The 20984-nt window shown below is 47.6% G+C and overlaps 1 protein-coding gene across 3 annotated transcripts; it reads left to right on the top strand.

Annotated features, from left to right (window-relative positions):
* Window positions 1-2641: 2641 nt before the first annotated feature.
* Window positions 2642-19236, top strand: tp53inp1 (tumor protein p53 inducible nuclear protein 1). 3 transcript variants are annotated; one of them, XM_055633700.1, is made up of 4 exons: window positions 2642-2771; window positions 10556-10815; window positions 14170-14317; window positions 17213-19236. In XM_055633700.1, the coding sequence occupies exons 2-4, from the start codon at window positions 10698-10700 to the stop codon at window positions 17460-17462; spliced, it is 516 nt and encodes a 171-aa protein (XP_055489675.1). In that variant the 5' UTR covers window positions 2642-2771; window positions 10556-10697; the 3' UTR covers window positions 17463-19236. The 3 variants fall into 3 exon arrangements, with proteins under 3 accessions (XP_055489675.1, XP_055489673.1, XP_055489674.1); XM_055633698.1 differs by having other exon boundaries at window positions 2646-2771; window positions 13972-14317; XM_055633699.1 differs by lacking the exon at window positions 2642-2771 and adding an exon at window positions 3674-4173 and having other exon boundaries at window positions 13972-14317.
* The last annotated feature ends 1748 nt before the right edge of the window (window positions 19237-20984 follow it).

Below are 20984 nucleotides of genomic sequence, written 5' to 3'. Positions count from 1 at the left end.
GGGCTCTTAAAGATAACAGAGTCAGGGGATATGTGGAGAAGGCAGGAACGGGGTACTGATTGGGGATGATCAGCCATGATCACATTGAATGGCGGTGCTGGCTCAAAGGGCCAAATGGTCTACTCCTGCACCTATTGTCTAAAAGAACGTCCTTTAATTCTGAGGCTATGACCTCTAGTCCAAGCCTTTCCAAAGTTGTTCATTACCCTCTGAAAGCGAATATATCAAAAATAGTAAGTTCAGGCGTCAATAATACTGTGCTACTCTAAAATTTTAGACTTTCGACGAGAGATACAGCCCGGGAACAGGCCCTTCGGCCCACTGAGTCCGTGCCGACCAGCGATCCCTGCACATTAACACTATCCTACACACGAGGGACTATTTACAAGTTTACCGAAGCCAATTAACCTACAAACCTGCACACATTTGGAGTGTGGGAAGAAACCGGAGCACCCGGAGAAAACGCACGCGGTCACAGGGAGAACGTAAAATTCCGTTCAGACATCCGAAGTCAGGATCGAACCCGGATCTCTGGCACTGTGAGGCAGCAATTCTACCGCCGCGCCGCCCAGTCTTGAAACAGTCACGGGTTCACTATATATATATATATATAAGGAGATTCTAAGTTCCCTGTGTTTCCAGTTGGAAAGTTTGACACAATTAAAAAATTGTCCAAATGGTAAAAATCACAAAGTGCTGAAATCACTCATCGGGTCAGGCTGCATCTCTTATCCATGTTCTCCAGAGATTCTGTCTTATCCGCTAAGTTACTCAGTCCAACACATTGTGTTTTTTGCTCAAGATTCCAGCATCTGTAGTTCTTGTGTCCATCCAAATAATAAATGCATGTTAAAGTTCTACCGAAAATAAAAAATTCCCAGAATTTTTTTCCGGGGTTGGTAGTTGCATATTATTTTTTATTTATTTCAAAAATTGACTTTATTCCAAATAAATAAATATATATAAATGTACTAACATTTGCATTTTGGCCGAAGGGCCTGTTTCCATGCTGTGTTACTCTGTGCATTCACTATTGCCAGTGTTATACCCTGTACAGCATTGCAGCCCCAGCTTGCTGTGCAGCAATTCAGCTCTGCCCAGCATTGCATCCTCAGCTTGCTGTGTTGCAATTCAGCTATGCCCACCATTGCAGCTCTAGTTTGCTGTGCAGCTATTCTCAGCATTGCAGCTCTTGCTTGCTGTGCAGCAATTCAGACATGCCCAACATTGCATCTGTACCCTACCTTGCTGTGCATCATTGCATCTATGCCCAGCATTGCATCTATACCCTATCTTGCTGTGCATCATTGCATCTGTACCCTAGCTTGCAGTGCATCATTGCATCTATACCCTGTCTTGCTGTGCATCATTGCATCTATGCCCAGCCTTGCATCTATATCCTATCTTGCTGTGCATCATTGCATCTATACCCTAGCTTGCAGTGCATCAATGCCAGCATTGCATCTATACCCTAGCTTGCAGTGCATCATTGCATCTATGCCCAGCATTGCATCTATACCCTAGCTTGCAGTGCATCATTGCATCTATGCCCAGCATTGCATCTATACCCATACCCTAACTTGCTGTGACCAATACAGCCGCTCGGGGTCGTGCCATTGCTGCTGCCGCCGCTTCCGGGCTCCGGCGCCGGGTCACGTGCGTTGGAGACAGAATGTTCCCCGGGCGGCGGGCGGCGCGCTGATTGGCTGGGTCCCGGGCCCGGGGCGGGGCCAGGCCACTGTGACGTTAGGCGGCGGCGATCAGCTGTTGCTGTTGCGAGTTCCACAACAATAATAACAAAAGCGACACAGACACAGACACAGACACACACCCTGACACAACGCCCTGGCTCTACCTCACCCGCACTGCACCGCCGCCAAGGGCAGGCACCACACTGTTGCAACACAAAATCCAAGCCGGCCTTTTTTTCCCCCTGGAAAATATCATTTTTGTTGTTGTTGTCGCCGCTTTTTCTTTTGAGTTTTTGCACTACCGACCGAGGGAAGCAAGTGTGCAAGACTGCACCTCCGAGCCAGGCAAGTTGGACTCCAGACACAACTTTCTGCATTGCAATATGGTGCTTGATGTTCTCGGGGGAGGGAGGGTGGGGGTTGTGGCCGGGGTGGTGCTGCGAGGCGCCGGGTGGGGTGAGTGAGTGTGGGTGAGAGTGAGCGATGGAGTGAGTGTTAAGAGAGAGTAAGTGTGTTACAGTCTGTGTGTGAGTGAGTGGGAGAGAAAGTGTGAGAGTGAAAAAGTGAGAGTGAGTGTGTGAGAGAGTGCAATGGAGTGAGTGTTAAGAGAGTAAGTGTGTTACAGTCAGTGGGAGAGTGAGAAGGATAAAGTGTTTAAAAAGTGTGTGAGAGAGAGAGAGAGAGCGAGTGTGAGAGTGAGTGTGTGTGTGTGAGAGTGAGGGTGTGAGAGACGAGGAGAAAAGCGAGAGAAAAGACAAAGCCAAGGCAACTGTGCAGCGGAGCAACATGAAGGGGCACTTTAGACAAGTATTTATAGCTCGATTCTTCTCACCAACACCCTCCCCCCCCTCCCTTCGGAGCCCTGTCGAAATGCAATGGTGTTGACATTTAAAGGCACTGCACTTTATTTCGTTCATCCCATATCAGCCACACTTTCTCCCCTCCTCCCCTCATTATTTTCTTACAGCCAGACGACCAGCCGGGTGCTTTTCTAAACCGCTTGCGTTAGCTTTTTTTTGTTGTTGTTCATGGCGTAACTAAACAGCCGTGTCGCCGGGCTCTGCAGTTGCTGAGGATGAGGTTGGAGACACTGTTGTGTTCCTGCTACTCGCGTTAGCTGCTTATTGCGGATGTTTGTTTTTCCTGCGTGCAATGTTTAACCATCATCACTGCTGCTGTTTCTGTCCTCCCTCCCCCCTCCCTTTCCTGTGTCCAATGCAGGATTCTCTCCCCCCCCCCAAAAAAAATCAAATTTTAAATAGTCACGCCATAAATTGTTAGCTTTTCTTTCTTTTTTTAAATCAGCATCCTGTTGATATAAATTCTGATCTGTTGCATGAACTCCCTGCGTGTGTTTGAACGTCACTTGTTTCGAAGCGAAGTGGCGCTGTGCTGGAAATGTGGACGAACAAAGAATCTGGCCAGAAATGCTAGTAATCTCCGATGTAGCGATTAACTTCCTTCTAAAGTAGGCGCAGAAGTGAAGACCCATGTTCTAGGGATTCATGATGGGGGGGTTCAAATCTAGCTGGTTCCTGGTGGAGCAAATCTTCCACTGGCTCAGGTCGGTGGCTCGGTCAACTTTTGGAATGCAGCCAAGTAGGCAACCGTGGTATACTTCCATCTTCCCCCACTCGACAACACCGTCAAAACTGTGATACACTTGTTGCTGGACGTGTTGACAGTGGAATTATACCTAATCTAGTCAGGCAGCGAATGTAGTCATTCCTTGAAAAGTCTGTTCCATCAATAACATCATGAGGAGAATAGACAGGGTGAATGCATAGAGTATAGACAATAGGTGCAGGATAGGCCATTCGGCCCATCGAGCCAGCACCGCCATTTAATACGATCATGGCTGATCATCCACAATCAGCCTTCTCGCCATATCCCCCTGACTCTTTAAGACCTCTATCTAACTCTCTCTTGAAAGCATCCAGAGAATTCGCCTCCATTGCCTTCTGAGGCAGAGAATTCCACAGATTCACAGCCCTCTGTGTGAAAAAGATTTTCCTCATCTCCGTTCTAAATGGCTTACCCCTTATTGTTAAAATAGACCCTTCGGCCCAACTCGACCATCTAAGCTAGTCCCAGATCCCTCTAAACCCATCCTTTCTATGTACTGTCTTTTAAATGCTGTTATTGTACCTGCCTCGACTACCTCCGGTGCAGGTTGTCCCATACACCCACCATTGTCTGAGTGAAAAAGTTGCCCTATGGGTTCCAGTTAAATCTTGGAGTGTAGAAACAAGGAAGGAATTGCAGATTGCTGGGTTAAATCGAAGATAAACACAAAATGCTGGGGCGAGAGTGTTGGTGAAGAATCGAGCTATAAATATTTGTCCACAGATTCACAACTCTCTGGGTAAAAATGTTTTTCCTCATCTCCGTTCTAAATGGCCTACCACTTATTCCTGAACTGTGGCTCCTGGTTCTGGACTCCCCCCAACGTGAAGGGAACATGAAGGCCTGTTATCAAGAGGTAATCGCTAAAAGAGTGTTATTATAAATTGATGGCCTGCGTATGGTGAAGAGATTATCATCTCAAGTATGAGGAAGGATGTGCTCTGAGGAGAGGGTCCAGAGGAGGTTTACAAGAACGATCCCAGGAATGAGTGGGTTAACATATGATGAGCGATTGACAATACTGGGCCTGCACTCGCTGGAGTTTAGAAGAATGAGGGGGGGGGGAGGGGGGGAACCTCATTGAAACTTACTAAGTAGTGAAAGGCTTGGATTGAGTGGAATTGGAGAGGATGTTTCCACTAGTGGGAGAGTCTAGGACTAGAGGTCACATCCTCAGAATTAAAGGGCATTCCTTAAGCAAGGATATGAGGAGGAATTTCTTTACTCAGAGGATGGTGAAGCTGTGGAATTCATTGCCCCAGAAGGCTGTGGAGGCCAAGTCAATGGATATTTTTAAGGCATAGATAGATAGATTGTTGATTAGTGCAGGTGTCAGGGATTTTGAGGAGAAAAGGCAGGAGAATGGGGTTAGGAGGGAGAGATAGATCAGCCATGAATCAATGGCGGAGTAGACTTAATGGCCTAATTCTGCTCCTATCACTTATGACCGTTCATGGTTCCAGAGTGCAGAATATAGTTCTCAGCATTGTTGCGCATCAGTTCCATGGACAAAGTCTAATGTCCGCAATGGGGTAGAGGTAGATTGGGCACCAAGTGATGAACAGAAAGTACAATATAAGGTTATTGGCTGCAGCCTTCCCTTCATTGATGAACTGTACACTGCAAGGGCCAGGAAGCGTGCGGGTAAGATCATCTCTGTCCCCTCTCACCCTGGCCACAAACTCTTTGAATCACTTCCCTCTGGAAGGCAACTCCGGACTGTCAAAGCTGCCACAGCCAGACATAAAAACAGCTTTTTTCCCACGAGTAGTAGCTCTATTCAATAACCAAAATTCTGTAGCCTCCTTTTGCTCTGGTATTTTATTCAATTCACATGTTTAATCGATAATGTTTTATTATTAATGCTTAATGTTTTATGTGTCATTCCTAACCGTCACTGTATGTCAACTTGTCACTTGCGGGTGGAGCACCAAGGCAAATTCCTTGTATGTGAATACTTGGCAAATAAACGTATTCATTCATTCAATATAAATGATACCTAAGTGAAAAATACATTTAGGCCTTGTGGATGTTATTGTATAACTTAGATGTTCTCTTATATCTAATGATGAGAATAATTGACAGGGTAGACAATCAGAACCTTTATCCCCAAGGTGGTCAAAGACCAGAGGGCATTGCTGTAAGGTGAGGGACGGCAAAGTTCCCGTTAAAGGTGATAGACAATAGATTCAGGAGGAGGCCATTCGGCCCTTTGAGCCAGCACCACCATTCAATGTGATCATGGCTGATCATCCCCAATCAGTACCCCGTTCCTGCCTTCCCCCCCATATCCCCTGACTCTGCTATCTTTAAGAGCCCTATCTAGCTCTCTCTTGAAAGCATCCAGAGAACCTGCCTCCACTGCCCTCTGAGGCAGAGAATTCCACAGACTCACCACTCCTTGTGAGAAAAAGTGTTTCCTCATTTCCGTTCTAAAAGGCTTACTCCTTATTCTTAAACTGTGGCCCCTGGTTCTGGACAAGCCCAACATCGGGAACATGTTTCCTGCCTCTAGCGTGTCCAAGCCCTTAACAATCTTATATGTTTCAATGAGATTTTCCTCTCATCCTTCTAAACTCCAGAGTGTACATGCTTAGCTGCTCCATTCTCTCAGCATATGACAGTCCCACCATACCGGGAATTAACCTTGTAAACCCACGCTGCACTCCCTCAATAGCAAGAATGTCCTTCCTCAAATTAGGGGACCAAAACTGCACACAATACTCCAGGTGTGATGTGCGGGGCAAGTTCTTTTCTTACACAGGGGTGGTGGTGGAGGCAGGTACATTAGTGGTGATTCGGTGGCTTTTAGATAGGCACGTGGATATGCAGGGAATGGAGGGATAAGCATCAAGTGCAGGCAGGCATGATATTCCTTGGAGCGCAGGAGGATGAGGAGTGGTCTTATCGAGTTGTGTAAAATCACGAGAGGAATAAATTGGGTAGAAGCACAGAGTCTCTCGCCTAGAGTAGGGGAATCGAGGACCGGAGGACATCGGTTCAAGGTGAAGGGGAAAAGATTTAATAGGAATCTGAAAAGTAACTTCTTTACACAAAGGGTGATGGGAGTATGGAACAAGCTGTCAGAGGAGGTAGTTGAGGCAGAGACTATCCCAACCTTTAAGAAGCAGTTAGACAGGTACATGGATAGGACAGGTTTGGAGGGATATGGGCCAAATGCAGGCAGGTGGGACTAGTGTAGATGGGAAATTGTTCTCCGGTGTGGGCAAGTTGGGCCGAAGGGCCTCTTTCCACCCTGTATCACTCTCTGACTCTAGTAATCGATCTTGGCATCATGCTCAGCACATACATTGTGGGCCGATGGGCCTGTTCCTATGCTGCACTGGCCTATGTTCGATGTTTCCTGCAGGGCGCGATGCCTTATTCCTCTAACCTGTTCTGCGGGACCTGCACTACCCGCCTGCTTTCGCCCCTAACTTCCCCTCCCGTGCTGCTTCATGGACCGTGTGTAGGAAGGAACTGCAGATGCTGGTTTAAATCGAAGGTGGAGACAAAATGCTGGAGTAACTCAGTGGGGCAGGCAGCATCTCTGGAGAGAAGGAATGGGTGACATTTAGGGTCAAGTCATCAACCATTCCTTTCCTCCAGAGATGCCGCCTGCCCCGCTGAGTTACTCCAGCTTTTTGTGTCTAGCTTGCTCAATGGACGTACAGTTCTCCATTAGGCAATACAGATAGGGAACTTCCTGACGTTTGTTTGATCATGTCCACAGTAAAAGGATTTCTATACACTATCCAGTATACCTAGTTTAGATTGGAACATAATTAAGTTGGCATTGAGTATTACAGCACAGAAATTAACCCCATGGCCCAGGAAGTTGTTTACTGACTTTAGATGTTACTCAAGTACCTGCAGTTCCTCATGTGGCTCTCAGTTCTGACAAAGGGCTCTGGGCCTTTAGACTTTGGAGATACAGCATGGAAACAGGCCCTTCAGCCCACCGAGTCTACGTCGACCAGCGATCACTGACCTACACACTAGGGACAATTTACAATTTTACCATAGCCAAGTAACCTTTTTATTCCTGAATAATATTAGAGGAAAGGGTCTCGACCCGAAACATCACCTGTTCCTTCGCTCCTCACCTGCTGAATTTCTCCAGCATTTTTGTCTACCTTAGAGTTTAATTCTGTAGGTTTTGGCCATTTTCTGTTCCGCCACAGTCGTCACTGTTCAGTCACGAGTGTCCCCGCCTTCTCTCCACCCCCTTTCCCCTGTGGTAGCCCCCCCCCCCCCCCCCCCCACTGTTCCCCTCTCACCCCCTCCACTCTCTCCCCCCCCCGCTCCACACTCTCCCCTCCCCCCCCCCCCCCACCTCCCCACCCCCCCCATCTCTCCCCCCCCCCCATCTCCCCCACCCCCCCCCATCTCTCCACCCCCTCTCTCTCCCCATCCTCCCCCCCTCCTCTCTCCCCCACCCCTCCCCCCTCCGCTCTCTCCCCACCCCCGCTCTCTTCCCCCCCCCCCCCCCCCCCCCCGCTCTCTCCCCCCCCCCCCCTCTCCCCCCCCCCCCCCCCCCTCCGCTCTCTCCCCACCCCGGCTCCACTCTCTACCCCACCCCCGCTCCACACTCCCCCCCCCCCCCCCCTCCGCTCTCTCCCCACCCCACCCACTCTCTCCCGCAGGAGGCTTGGTCCAGGGTTGTCACGGCAGCCGTCAGCACCCCTTTGACTAAGTTAGCTAATTTCCAAGTATATATTTGAATATTTTTGCATTCCTTTGTGGAGTTCCGAAGTGCCGCCTATATGGAAGCCTAACGGGTGTCTTGTTAATGGATCATTGCCATCTCCGCCCCACCCCCCCTAAACCACACGGGAGGTGTCATCTCTGGCTGGGATCTATTATTTAAAGTCATAGATTGATACAGCGTGAAAACAGGCCCTTCAGCCCAACTTGCCCACACCGGCCAACATTGTCCCAGCTACACTAGTCCCACCTGCCTGCCTTTGGCCCATATCCCTCCAAACCTGTCCTATCCACATGCCAAGTGGTGCAAGGGATACAATCCGTATCCATTTGTGCAGGAAAGAACCAGGGAAATCATTGGAAACCTTTACAGAAATATCTGAGAACCTAAGATAAAATTGTTGGCCTGCAGTACAGAAATGTAAAAGTTTTCAGCGAATTACATCTATATACAGGTACTAAGTGTAGGAAGAACTGCAGATGCTGGATTACATCGAAGATAGACACAAAAATCATCATAAGTGATGGGAGTAGAATGAGGCCACTCGGCCGATCAGGTACACTCCGCCATTCAATCATGTCTGATCTATCTCTCCCTCCTAACCCCATTCTCCTGCCTTCTCCCCATAACCCCTGACACCCGTACTAATCAGAAATCTATCTCAATAGACAATAGGTGCAGGAGTAGGCCATTCGGCCCTTCGAGCCAGCACCGCCATTCAATGTGATAATGGCTGATCATCCCCATTCAGTACCCCGCTCCTGCCTTCTCCCCATATCCCCTGACTCCGCTATCTCTAAGAGCCCTATCTATCTCTCCCTCGAAAGTATCAAGAGAACTGGCATCCACTTGAGGCAGAGAATTCCACACTCACTGCCTTAAATATGTCCACTGACTTGACCTCCACAACCTTCTGTGGCAAAGAAAATCTGGAGTAACTCAGTGGGTCAGGCAGCATCTCTGGAAAAAAGGAACAGGTGGAAACCCTTCTTCAGAACCTCTTCCTTTTCTCCAGAGGTGCTGCCTGACCCGCTGAGTTACTCCAGCTTTTGTATGTATCTTCTATACATTAACGTGTTTTAAACACATGGAACTGCAGATGCCGGAATCTTGCGTAGAAGTTGAAGTGCTGGAGTGCCTCAGCGGGTCAGGCAGCATCTCTGGCGAGAAGGTAGACAAAAATGCTGGAGGAACTCAGGGCTGAGGCAGCATTTCTGGAGAGAAGGAATGGGCAACCTTTCTTCAGACATGATAGCATCTCTGGAGACAATAGTTACTTGACACACTTGGGCACTTTTTCGTCACGTCACATAAGGGCTCTGGTAATACCACATCTGGAGTATTGTGTACAGGTTTGGTCTCCTAATTTGAGGAAGGGCATCCTTGTGATTGAGGCAGTGCAGCGTAGGTTTAAGAGATTGATCCCTGGGATGACGGGTCTGTCAAATGAGGAAAGATTGAAAAGACTCGGCTTGTATTCACTGGAGTTTAGAAGGATGAGGGGGGATCTTATAGAAACTTATAAAAAGGACTGGACAAGCTAGATGCAGGAAAAATGTTCCCAATGTTGGGTGAGTCCAGAACCAGGGGCCACCGTCTTAGAATAAAGGGGAGGCCATTTAAGACTGAGGTGAGAAAAAACTTTTTCACCCAGAGTGTTGTGAATTTGTGGAATTCCCTGCCACAGAGGGCAGTGGAGGCCAAATCACTGGATGGATTTAAGAGAGAGTTAGATAGAGCTCTAGGGGATAGTGGAATCAAGGGATATGGGGAGAAGGCAGGCACGGGTTATTGATTGGGGACGATCAGCCATGATCATAATGAATGGCGGTGCTGGGTCGAAGGGCCGAATGACCTCCTCCTGCACCTATTGTCTATGTTTCTATAAGGACTTCTGTCTGAAGAAGGGTCCAGAATCAAAACATCACATATCCATTTTCTCCAGCTGAATTACTCCAGCATTTTGTGTCTCTCTTTGGTATAAACCAGCACCTGCAGTTCCTTTTTTTATTATGTTTTATAACATGTGGTTGAACTGAAATATTTTTGGGCTCACATTAAGATGTATTACATTTTGAAATATTATTATAGAAGGATGAGAGAGAATCTTGTTGAAACATATGAATATTAAGGGATTGGACGCGCTAAGGCAGGAAACATGTTCCCGATATTGGGGGAATCCAGAACCAGGGGCCACAGTTCGAGAATAAGGGGTAAGTCATTTAAAACGGAGATGAGGAAGAACTTTTTTACCCAGAGAGTTGTGAATCTGTGGCCTCCACCACCTCAGAAGGCAGTGGAGGCCAATTCTTTGGATGCTTTCAAGAGAGAGTTGGATAGAGCTCTTAAAGATAGCGGAGTCAAGGGAGACGGCAGGAACGGGGTACTGATTGTGGATGATCAGCCATGATCACAGTGAATGGCAGTGTTGGATCGAAAGGCCTACTGTGTCTATTGTCAATTCTGCACTTATTTATGCTGTTTCTCTTTTGCTCCAGTTTTTAATACTCTTAACATTTTCCCCACACAGGTTCACGTGGATTTGTGTTTCTTTGCTGGTGTGGCGTTTCGTAATTGTGCGCATTTTGTGGAGTCAAGGACTTGAGTGCTTGTGCCCATTAACGTGATCGGTTGCTATCGGCGATCAAGGAGACACCTCTGGCCTTTGAGCTATGTACCAGCACTTGTCAAGTATGTTATTTGGAGCAATTGACTGTGCTGAAAATGAAAATCGGGAGCGTGAGATATGCGAGAAGGAAGATGACGAGTGGATTCTGGTTGATTATATCGGTAAGAAATTTAAGGAAGAGTGCACCAGTAATATACATTAGGCTGCCATTTTGTTTTTACCTATAGAACTAAAATGGAGACGCAGGGAACTGGAGATACTGGTTACAATAAAGACACAAAGTGCTGGAGTTACTCAGCAGGTCAGGCAGGGAGCATCTCTGGAGGATATAGATAGGTGGCGTTTTGGGGGTCGGGACCCTTCTTCAGTCTGCAGTCAGCCTGGAGACCAAGTTAGGTCGAAGGGCCTGTTTCTGCGCAGTATGAGGCCGCGTTGTAGATGGGGCAACGGGGCCTCACAGAGTTTCTGCCTCACAGCGCCAAAGACCAGAGTTCGTTCCTGACCACGGGTGCCGTCTGTACGGAGTTTGTTCGTTTTCCCCGTGACCCGCGTGGGTTTTTTCCCCCTGGATGCTCCGGTTTCCTCCCACACTCCAAAGACGTGCAGGTTTGTAGGTTAATCGGCTTCGGTAAAAAAAATTGTAAATCGCCCCTAGTGTGTGTAGGATGGCGTTAATGTGCGTGGTGATCGCTGGTCGGCGCGGACAAAGTGGGCCACAGGGCCTGTTCCCGCGTTGTGTCTCTAAACTAAACCAAACTACATATGCAACTCCTCAATAGTTGGGGGGTTGGGGGGGGGGGGGGGGGGGGGTGAGAAGCTTGAGTTGAGAGGAGGAATTGTGGTATAAGTATGTGGAAATCATATATTTTAAATAAACCCTCTGAGGTGACGATAATTAATGTTTCATGAAGTGCCATAGACTCAGCTGCTTTGAATACCACCGGATGAATGCTTCAATAAATAAAAAGATCAAATAATTAATCAACAGGCAACAGGACTTCCTTTACATGACACTGTATTTTTCAATGAGCAGTGTGTACATTTTAAGGGATTGGACAGGCTAGATACAAGAAAAAATGTTCCCGATGTTGGGGGAGTCCAGAACCAGGGGTCAGAGTTTAAGAATAAGGGGCAGGCCATTTAGAACTGAGATGAGGAAAAAAAATTTCAACCAGAGAGTTGTGAACCTGTTGAATTCTCTGCAGCAGAAGGCAACGGAGGCCAATTCACTGGAAAGTACAGTTACTGGTTTATGCAAAAGGGCACCATATCTGAGGAAGGATGTGCTGGCTCTAGAGAGGGTCCAGAGGAGGTTTACAAGAACGATCCCAGGAATGAGTAGGTTAACCTATGATGAGCGTTTGTCGGCACTGGGCCTGTACTAGCTGGAGTTTAGAAGAATGAGGGGGGGGACCTCATTGAAACATACTGAATAGTGAAAGGCTTGGATAGAGTGGATGTGGAGAGGATGTTTCCACTGGTGGGAGAGTCTAGGACCAGAGGCCATAGGATCAGAATTAAAGGACGTTCCTTTAGGAAGGAGATGAGGAGAATTTTTTTTTAGTCAGAGGGTGGTGAATCTGTGGAATTCTTTGCCACAGAAGGCTGTGGAGGCCAAGTCAGTGGATATTTTTAAGGCAGTGATAAATAGATTCTTGATTAGTATGGGTGTCAGAGGTTATGGGGAGAAGGCAGGAGAATAGGGTTAGGAGGGAGAGATAGATCAGACATGATTGAATGGCGGAGTAGACTTGATGGGCCGAATGGCCTAATTCTACTCCTATTACTTATGACCTTCTGTCACAAGGTGCTGGAGTAACTCAGTGGGTCAGGCAGCATCTCTGGTGAAAATGGACAGGTGACGTTTTGGGCCGGGACCCTTCTTCAGACTGAAGAGTGTTCAGAAGGCTCAACCATCAGCTATCCATAAAAGGATACAACATGCTGGAGTAACTCGGTGGGTCAGGCAGCATCTCTGGAGCCTCTCGTGCGGCTTCTACTTTCAGTCTGAACAATGGTCCCGTCATGAAATGTCGCCCATCCTTTTTCTCCGGAGATGCCTCGGCTATCGGGAGAGGTTGAGCAGGCTGGGACTCTATTCCTTGGAGCGCAGGGGGATGAGGGATGATCTCACCGAGGTGTACAAAACCGTGAGGGGAATGGACCAGATAGACGCATAGAGACTCTTGCCCAGAGTTGGGGAATCGAGAACCAGCGGACATCGGTTTAAGGTGAGGTGGTGTGGGGAGGGAAGATTTAATAGGAACTTGAGGAACATTTCACGCAAAGGGTGGTGGGTGTAGGAAAGAGCTGCTGGAGGAGGTAAGGGGACGAGGGTAGATGGGACATATTGGTCGGTGTGGGCAAGTTGGGCCGAAGGGCCTGTTTCCGTGCTGTGTGACTCTATGCTGCCTGACACGCTGAGTTACCCCAGGACTTTGTGTTTATCTCTGGAGAACATGGAGCTGTCCAGGTGACGTTTCGGGTCAAGGCCTATCCATGTTCTCCAGAAATGCTGCCTGACTTGCGGAGTTACTCCAGCACTTTTTGTATCGTTATTGCACCTGACTGGGGTGCGGGGGGGGGGGGGGGGGGGCACGGTGGCTGGAGCAACTTAACGGGACAGGCAGCATCTCTGGAGAGAATGAATGGGTGACGTTTTGGGTCGAGTCCCTTCTTAATTTAATATCAACCCGAAACGTCAGCCATTCCATCTCTCCAGAGAGGCTGGCCGCCTGTCCCGCAGAGTTACTCCAGCATTTTGTGACTGTCTTCGATGTAAACCAGCATCTGCAGCCCCTTCCTTGACATAACTCGACGGTGGCGCAGCGGTAGAGTTGCTGCCTCACAGCGCCAAGGACCCGAGTTCGATCCTGACTACGGGTGCTGTCCGTACGGCGTTTGCACGTTCTCCCCATGACCCGAGATATTCGGTTCCCTCCTGCTCTCCAAAGACGTACAGGTTCGTAGGTTAATTGGCTTGGTAAAATTATAAATTGTCCCAATTTTGTGTAGGATAGTGTTAGTGTGCGGGGATCGCTGGTCGGCGTGGACTCGGTGGGCCCTGTTTCCGCGCTGTATCTCTAAACTAAATTGTTAGTTTTTATGAATACAGTTATATAAACTGGAGTGTTGATTACAAAATAAGACTAATAAAAATATTTCCTTTTCTTGCCCTTTCTCCAATTCCTCTTTCATTTTTGAAACTTTAAATACCTTACTACTTGCATGCTACTCTGATTTATTTCTTTATTTCCCCCGCTCACCCCATTTCCTGCTCCTAACACACACTCTGACGGTTGCTTGCTGCTTTGTAGATGCTTGTACTAACTGCTCCGGAGAAGACACAACCGGCATGGGCTTGGAATCTTTCCCAGATTCGGCCATCTTCTCCTCCTCCTCAACCTCGTCCATTGAGTTGCTGGGCAATTGTAGTGACCCCTGCTTCCTTCAGCTCGCCTCCTGCCCTCTGGAGGAGAGCTGGTTTATCACCCCTCCTCCCTGTTTCACTGCAGGTGGCCATGCCCCGATACATGTCGAGACCAGCCCCTTGGAGAACCTCCTGATCGAACACCCCAGCATGTCTGTATATGTGGCTCACAACGTCCGAAACAACGTGAGCGAGAACGGCGGGTCCGTGGAGTACGAAACTGAAGCTGTCAGGTGGGTGTTTTGGTGATTTTTGTACTTTGAAATATGATAGGTCATTTATTTATTGTCATGTACAGTTTCAATATGAGGACATATTTAAGGTGAGAGGGGCAAAGTGTAAAAGAGATCAGACGATCCGTGGACCCGCTGTGATACCAGTCGAGTACACACGGAAGTATTAGATCAAAATGGCGATCTGAAAATGGCGGCGGGCCCGGCACCCTCCCCCCCCCCCCCCCCCCCCCCCTGCGCACTCGCAGATACCAGGCCCAGCAAGTGGGAGTGCATTGCCCAGGCCCGACTGCCGCGTTGAAACGTGTCCCGTTCGCTATATAAAGTTCAATAAAGTTTTTAAAGCAAATTACTTTGTAAAATATAACGAAACTTGATACTGCACGCCACAGGCGAATGGTGAATAAGGCGCACCTAAAATTGTTGCCCTATCGTGTACAGTTTTTGCTGTATTTCGGGAACATACGTACATACATACATACAAGATAAGACTTTTATTTATATACTAGACTGAGTGGGACCCGTCTCGACCTGAAACTTCACCTATTCCTTCGCTCCATAGATGCTGCCTCACCCGCTGAGTTTCTCCAGCACTTTTGTCTACCTTCGATTTTTCTAGCATCTGCAGTTCCTTCTCAAAAACAGAAAGCTGGAGTAACTCAGCGAGCGGGTCAGGCAGCATCTCTGGAGAAAAGGAATGAATGGGTGGCGTTTTGGGTCGAGACCTCTTTTCCTTCCAACGCAACTTTTTAAATTTTACCTCGTCAACTCAAAGCACAGGACAACATCACAGTCTTCACAATATTAGCAACCTATCACAAAGGAAATTTATCTTACCTTGGATGCCCCAATATTCCACCCTGTGGGGGAGAGATTCTCTTTGTTTTCACCCGTTGTCCAGTCCCACCTTCTCTGCTGTGGAGAACCTGCAATGCAGCCGATCCCTGCATCCAACATGTCATTTTCCGACAATCTGTGCACCTAAAGGGCCTGTCCCACTTGCTGATTTTTTTTCAGCGACTGCTGGCGTCATATCAGAGTCGGCAAAAGATTTTGATCATTTCAAAATCTAACGGCAACAAAAAAAAGTTGCGACACTTGTAAAAACACAGCGTGTCAATACGTCGTAACGCCGTGTATTTTTCGGTGACCTGATACGTGTCAATGATGCCGGCAGTCGCCGAAAAAATCGCCGTGGGACAGGCCCTTTAGAATTCTGCTCTTGCCCCTCCCTCCCCGCCCCCCCTCCCAGCTAGAACCAGGATAAAGTTCCCCTGTGTGTTGGAAGGAGCCGCAGATGCTGGTTTACACCAGAGATGGACACAAAATGCTGGAGTAACTCAGCGGGTCAGGCAGCATCTTGGGAGAGAAGGAATGGGTGACGTTTCGGGTCGAGACCCTTCCTCAGCAGTCAGACTTCAGTCGGGAAACCGAAGATCTCGGAGAAAACCCACGTGGTCACGGGGAGAACGTGCAGACTCCGCACCTGTAGTCGGGATCGGATCCGGGCCTCTGGCGCTGTGAGCCAGCAACTCTAACGTTGAGCCGCCCAGAGCAAGGGAGGGCAAGATTTTCTTTTACACAGTGTGCTGAGTGCCTGGAACGCATTGCCAGGGGTGACGGTTGAGGCAAATATGTTAGTGGCATCTAAGAGACTTTCAGATGGGCATATGGATATGCAGGGGGGTTCGAAAGATGTGGATTATGTGCAGGTAGATAAGAGATAATTGTTTTCAAGAGTGAGTTAGATCTAGCTCTTGGGGCTAAAGGATATGGGAGAAAAAGCAGGAACGGGGTACTGATTTTGGATGATCAACCATGATCATATTGAATGGCGGTGCTGGTTCGAAGGGGCGAATGGCCTACTCCTACACCTATCTTCTATTGTCTATGTTTCTATGAGATGGTCGGCATCATTGTCAGCGTAGGCAGCGTCTGCAAGGTCGGCTGCAGGAAGCGCCACAGTGACTGGTGGTCGGGCGAGGAGAGGGCCTGCAGCAGGCTGGGGCCTACCGGGGCCTACCTGGTTGCGGGGGCGGCTGCAGTACCTCCAGTGTGTGGAGCCGACTTTGGACTCTTACTTTGCAATCGGCGCCAAAATAGGACAACACTGCATTTGTGGGTTGTACAAAAATAATTGCACTGAGCTGTGCACACGTGACAAATGAAGGACCATTGAAGACAGACACAAAATGGTGCAGTAACTCAGTGGGACAGGCAGCATCTCTGGATAGAAGGCATAGGTGATGTTTCAGGCGGAGACCTGTCCACATGGGTGACGTTTTGGGTCGAGGTCCTTATTGGTTCAGTCTTGACCCGAAACCTCGCCCATTCCTTCTGTCCAGGCATGCTGCCTGTCCCCCTGAGTTACTCCAGCATTTTGTGTCTATCTTTGGTGTAAGCCAGCATCTGCAGTCCTTTCCTGCACACTAACTCAAGTGGCACAGCGGCGGGGTGGCTGCTTTACGGCGCCAGAGACGCGGGTTCAATCCCGACCGCGGGTGCTTGTCTGCACAGAGTTTGTACGTTCTCCCGTGACCTGCGTGGTTCTTCTCCGAGATCTTCGGTTTCTTCCCACTCTCCAAAGACGTACAGGTTTGTAGATTACAGTTAATTTGGCTTGGTGTAATGTAAACTGTCCCTAGTGTGTGTGTGTGTGGGATAGTGTTAATGTGCGGGGATCGCTGATCGGCAAGGACTCGTTGGGCCAAAGGGCCTGTTTCAGCGCTGTACTTCTAAACTAAACTACATTAACCATTGAGCATTGCAGGCCGAAGGGTCTGTTGTTGTGCGACGCACTATGTGCGCGACGCTACCTGATCAAGATGGACATTGTGTCAATGCAGTGATCTCGCTTGACGTCATGAGTGACTGCCATTTTGCTTGTCGTTCCAGAACTGCTCCCCCTGGTGGGCTGGACCACCACATTCGCTGCTATGCAGCGACACTAGCCGCCCACACCGATATCGTGCAGCAGGCCGCTCAGCTCCGCCACGTTCGGCGCGGGAAGGAACACTGTGCAAAGCACCTCGTAAACCGCAACAATATTCGCCGCCAAAACCTTAACCGGGAGTACATCTCTCGACAGACTAAACACAGTGGACACACCCTGCACCAACCTTGCCAACGCCAGTATAATTATTAACCGTTATTGATATTTTGTTTTTTTTAACGCAATGTTCTCGTTCTAAATCTCGTGTGTGTTATAGAGTGATACAGCGTGGAAACGGGCCCAACTTGCCCAAAACCGACCAACATGTCCCAACTACACGTCCTACCTGCCCACGTTTGGTCCATATCCCTCCAAACCTGTCCTAACCATGTCTAACGGATTCTCAAATGTTGGGATAGTCCCAGCCTCAACTACCTCCTCTGGCAGTTTGTTCCATGCACCCACCGCCCTCTGTGTGAAAAGGTGACCCCTCGGATTCCTATTAAATGTTTTCTCCTTCACCTTGAACCTACGTCCTCTGGTCCACGATTCACCTACTCTGGGCAAGAGACTCTGTGCATCCACCCGATCTATTCCACTCATAGACAATAGGTGCAGGGGTAGGCCATTCGGCCCTTCGAGCCAGCACCGCCATTCAACGTGATCATGGCTGATCATCCCCAATCAGTGCCCCGTTCCTGCCTTCTCCCCATATCCCCTGACTCTGCTATATTTAAGAGCCCTATCTAGCTCTCTCTTGAAAGCATGATTTTTATACTACTCTATAAGATCACCCCTTATCCTCCACCTCTCGCTATAGCTCACACCCTCAAGCCCTAGCAACATCCCTGGTAAATCTCCTGTGTACCCCTTTCCAGCTTGACAACATCTTTCCTACAACACGGTGCCCAGAACTGAACACAATACTCTGAATGCGGCCTCACCAAAGTCTTGAACAACTGCAACACGACCTCCCATGTACTCGTGTTGATAACCATTTGCTAGTGCTCCGTATATATTTAACAAAAACTGGGAATCGTTAATCATGCTGAGAAAATATTTTGGAGGTTTCTAATTGTTTTTCTTTCCTGGTGCTTTAAAGTCTTAAATCACCACAAGCCTTTTCCTTGTTGATGGGATTTTTTAAAAAACTCTGAATGTTCCTGACCGTCCATTTTCCTACGATCACACGAGAGCAAACTTCAGCCGCATCACACACACACACACACACACACACACACAAAAAAATCGAATCCATCGTTCACAAATGTTGCCTTGGAGATGTAAGGGATCTTTGGACTGTGATTTGTTTCTGCAGAGCGATCTCAATTCATTTCACAAAAACAGTTTCTCAGGGACAAGTGCAGTGTATAGTTTTTCTAAGTATCTGTAATGTGACATCAAGGAAGCCTGATATGTAAATATATATATATATTATGTATATATATATTTCAGGTTTTTTTTTTAAAGGACCTTTTTTTGGACTGGAAGTGATTCTGTACCATGACCATTACTGCAGGATATTTGTACATATTCAAGTTTGGTGCTACGTACATGCCTGCTGCGTAGCAATTTAAACGTCCAAAACTGTGTCCAGGTTATCGATTTCTTCCTTTCCAAACGTGTTGTGTTGTTGAGATGTTTTTAAAAAAAAAAAATGTGGTTAATACCTCGATACTGTGTATTCACGTGAAGGATTAATTTGTTTTGCTTTTATTTTTTTTCTCCTTGATATGCTATATTAGTTGTGACGTTTATTGCAGAATGTTAAATTCTTTAGGGATAAAATGGTTCTATTTATCTTTGTTTTTAATTCCACATTCCGAAGATGCTCCTATGAAATTTTAATCTTGCGTTGGAAAGCGCAAGTAAAGAGCAACTGTACCCTCTGATGGTTGCTCATTGCGACAAAAAGCTTTTCGTTGTGACAATAAACTAAGCTAATCATTTTCCCCAAGTCACCATTTCTCACCTATGCGATCTCCCGGTTACCTGACCTGACCTTTCTGTCCTGGGCCTCTTCCACTGCCAGTGTGAGGCCCAGCGCAAATTGGAGGAACAGCACCTCGCATTTTGCTTGGGCAGCTTGCACCCCAGCGGTATGAATATTGATTTCTCTAATTTCAAGTCACCCCTGCATTCTCCCCCTATACCACCCCCCCCCCCCCCCCCCCCCCCCCCCCCCCCCATCCGAGATCATGCCAGTTCCACTGCTCGCATCCATTTCTCCCTTCGTTATCACCTCTTCCACAGCTAACAAGGGACTATTGTGTACTCCAAAGATGTATAGATTTGTGGGCTAATTGGCTTTTGTAAAAAATAGTGAAGGATAGTGTTAGCGCACAAGGGCTTGTTACTCTAAGCTACACTAGACTAAGATGCAGCCTGGTCTGTTATTCCTCCAGCATTTCATGTTTCAAAATTTCAGCATCTGTAGTCTCTTGTCTCCATCTATCCCTTGTCAAGGCTTTTTTCCGGACTCCCACTTTGGAACTGGTTGTTTGATTGGAAAATACAGCAGGGAAACAAGGCCCTTCGGCCCACCGATCATCCGTTCTACGTTGTCCCACTTTCGCATCCAATCCTTGCACCCCAGAGAAAATGTACATAGGTCAATTAATCTGCAAACCTGCATGTTTTTTTTTTGCAACGTGGGAAGAAACCGGAGCACCCGGAGCAAACCCATGTACGTTACAAGGAGAACGTGCAAACTCCACACCCACACACACTGCAGGTCAGGAACGAACTTGGGTCTCTGGCACCGTGAGACAGCAGCGCGACCAGCTGTGCCACTGTGCCACCCCCTCTTTCCCAGCCTCCCGATCAGTCTGAAGAACGATCCTGACCTGAAACATCGCCTGTCCATTCCTCCCACAGATGCTGCCGGGACCCGCTGAGTTCCTCCAGCATTTTTTAAATTTTTTTTTTTTAACTTAAGAACACAATTACTCGGGTGATGTTCCATATTTTGTCCAACAAGATTTTACTTAGTAGAAGCATCGTAAGAATCAGATTAGAAAATAGGAACAGTTGTATGAACAGTTACATTGAATATTGTGACAATTTTCAATGCTGAAGTAATTTATCTATCTCTGCCTCAGGATTTATTGTATAAATTCACAAATACTTTTCCTATACCACTGTCTTTCTAACAAATGAAAATGTCACAACTCCAACGCCTGACAAATCTATAAAAATTGTTACGGTCGAACGCCTCTAGGCTTGTCTACGTCATAACAAGTTGATAGCCATGTTCATCGATGAAAATGTTTGTAAAATTACATTAAATTAACAATGGTGAAGCAAATCTTATTATATTTTTTCTTTGCATGTTTAGTCTGTTCGATATCACTGACACCATTGTGGTAAAATCTAATTGAATTGCAGTTCTCTGTACAAAGCTTTTATGTTGTACAGTGGTTGAGTGTGATTAGATACTGTCGCCCAAGATCGTAAGTGATGGGAACAGAATTAGGCCATTCGGCCCATCAAGTCTATTCCGCCTCTCAATCATGGCTGATCTATCTCTCCCTCCAAACCCCATACTCCTGCCTTCTCCCTGACACCCGCACTAATCAAGAATCTATCTCTGCCTTAAAAAATATCCACTGACGGCCTCCACAGCCTTCCTTCCGCAGATTTACCAACCTCTGACTAAAAAAAAACCTCCTCGTTTCCTTCCTAAAAGAACGTCCTTTAATCCTGAGGGTACGACCTCTAATCCTAAACTCTCCC

This window comes from Leucoraja erinacea, chromosome 4 (assembly GCF_028641065.1).
Source record: "Leucoraja erinacea ecotype New England chromosome 4, Leri_hhj_1, whole genome shotgun sequence".
In the NCBI taxonomy this organism is placed as follows: Eukaryota; Metazoa; Chordata; class Chondrichthyes; order Rajiformes; family Rajidae; genus Leucoraja; species Leucoraja erinaceus.
The sequence above is the reverse complement of the archived record's forward strand: the minus strand, read 5'-3'. Positions and strand labels throughout refer to the sequence as shown.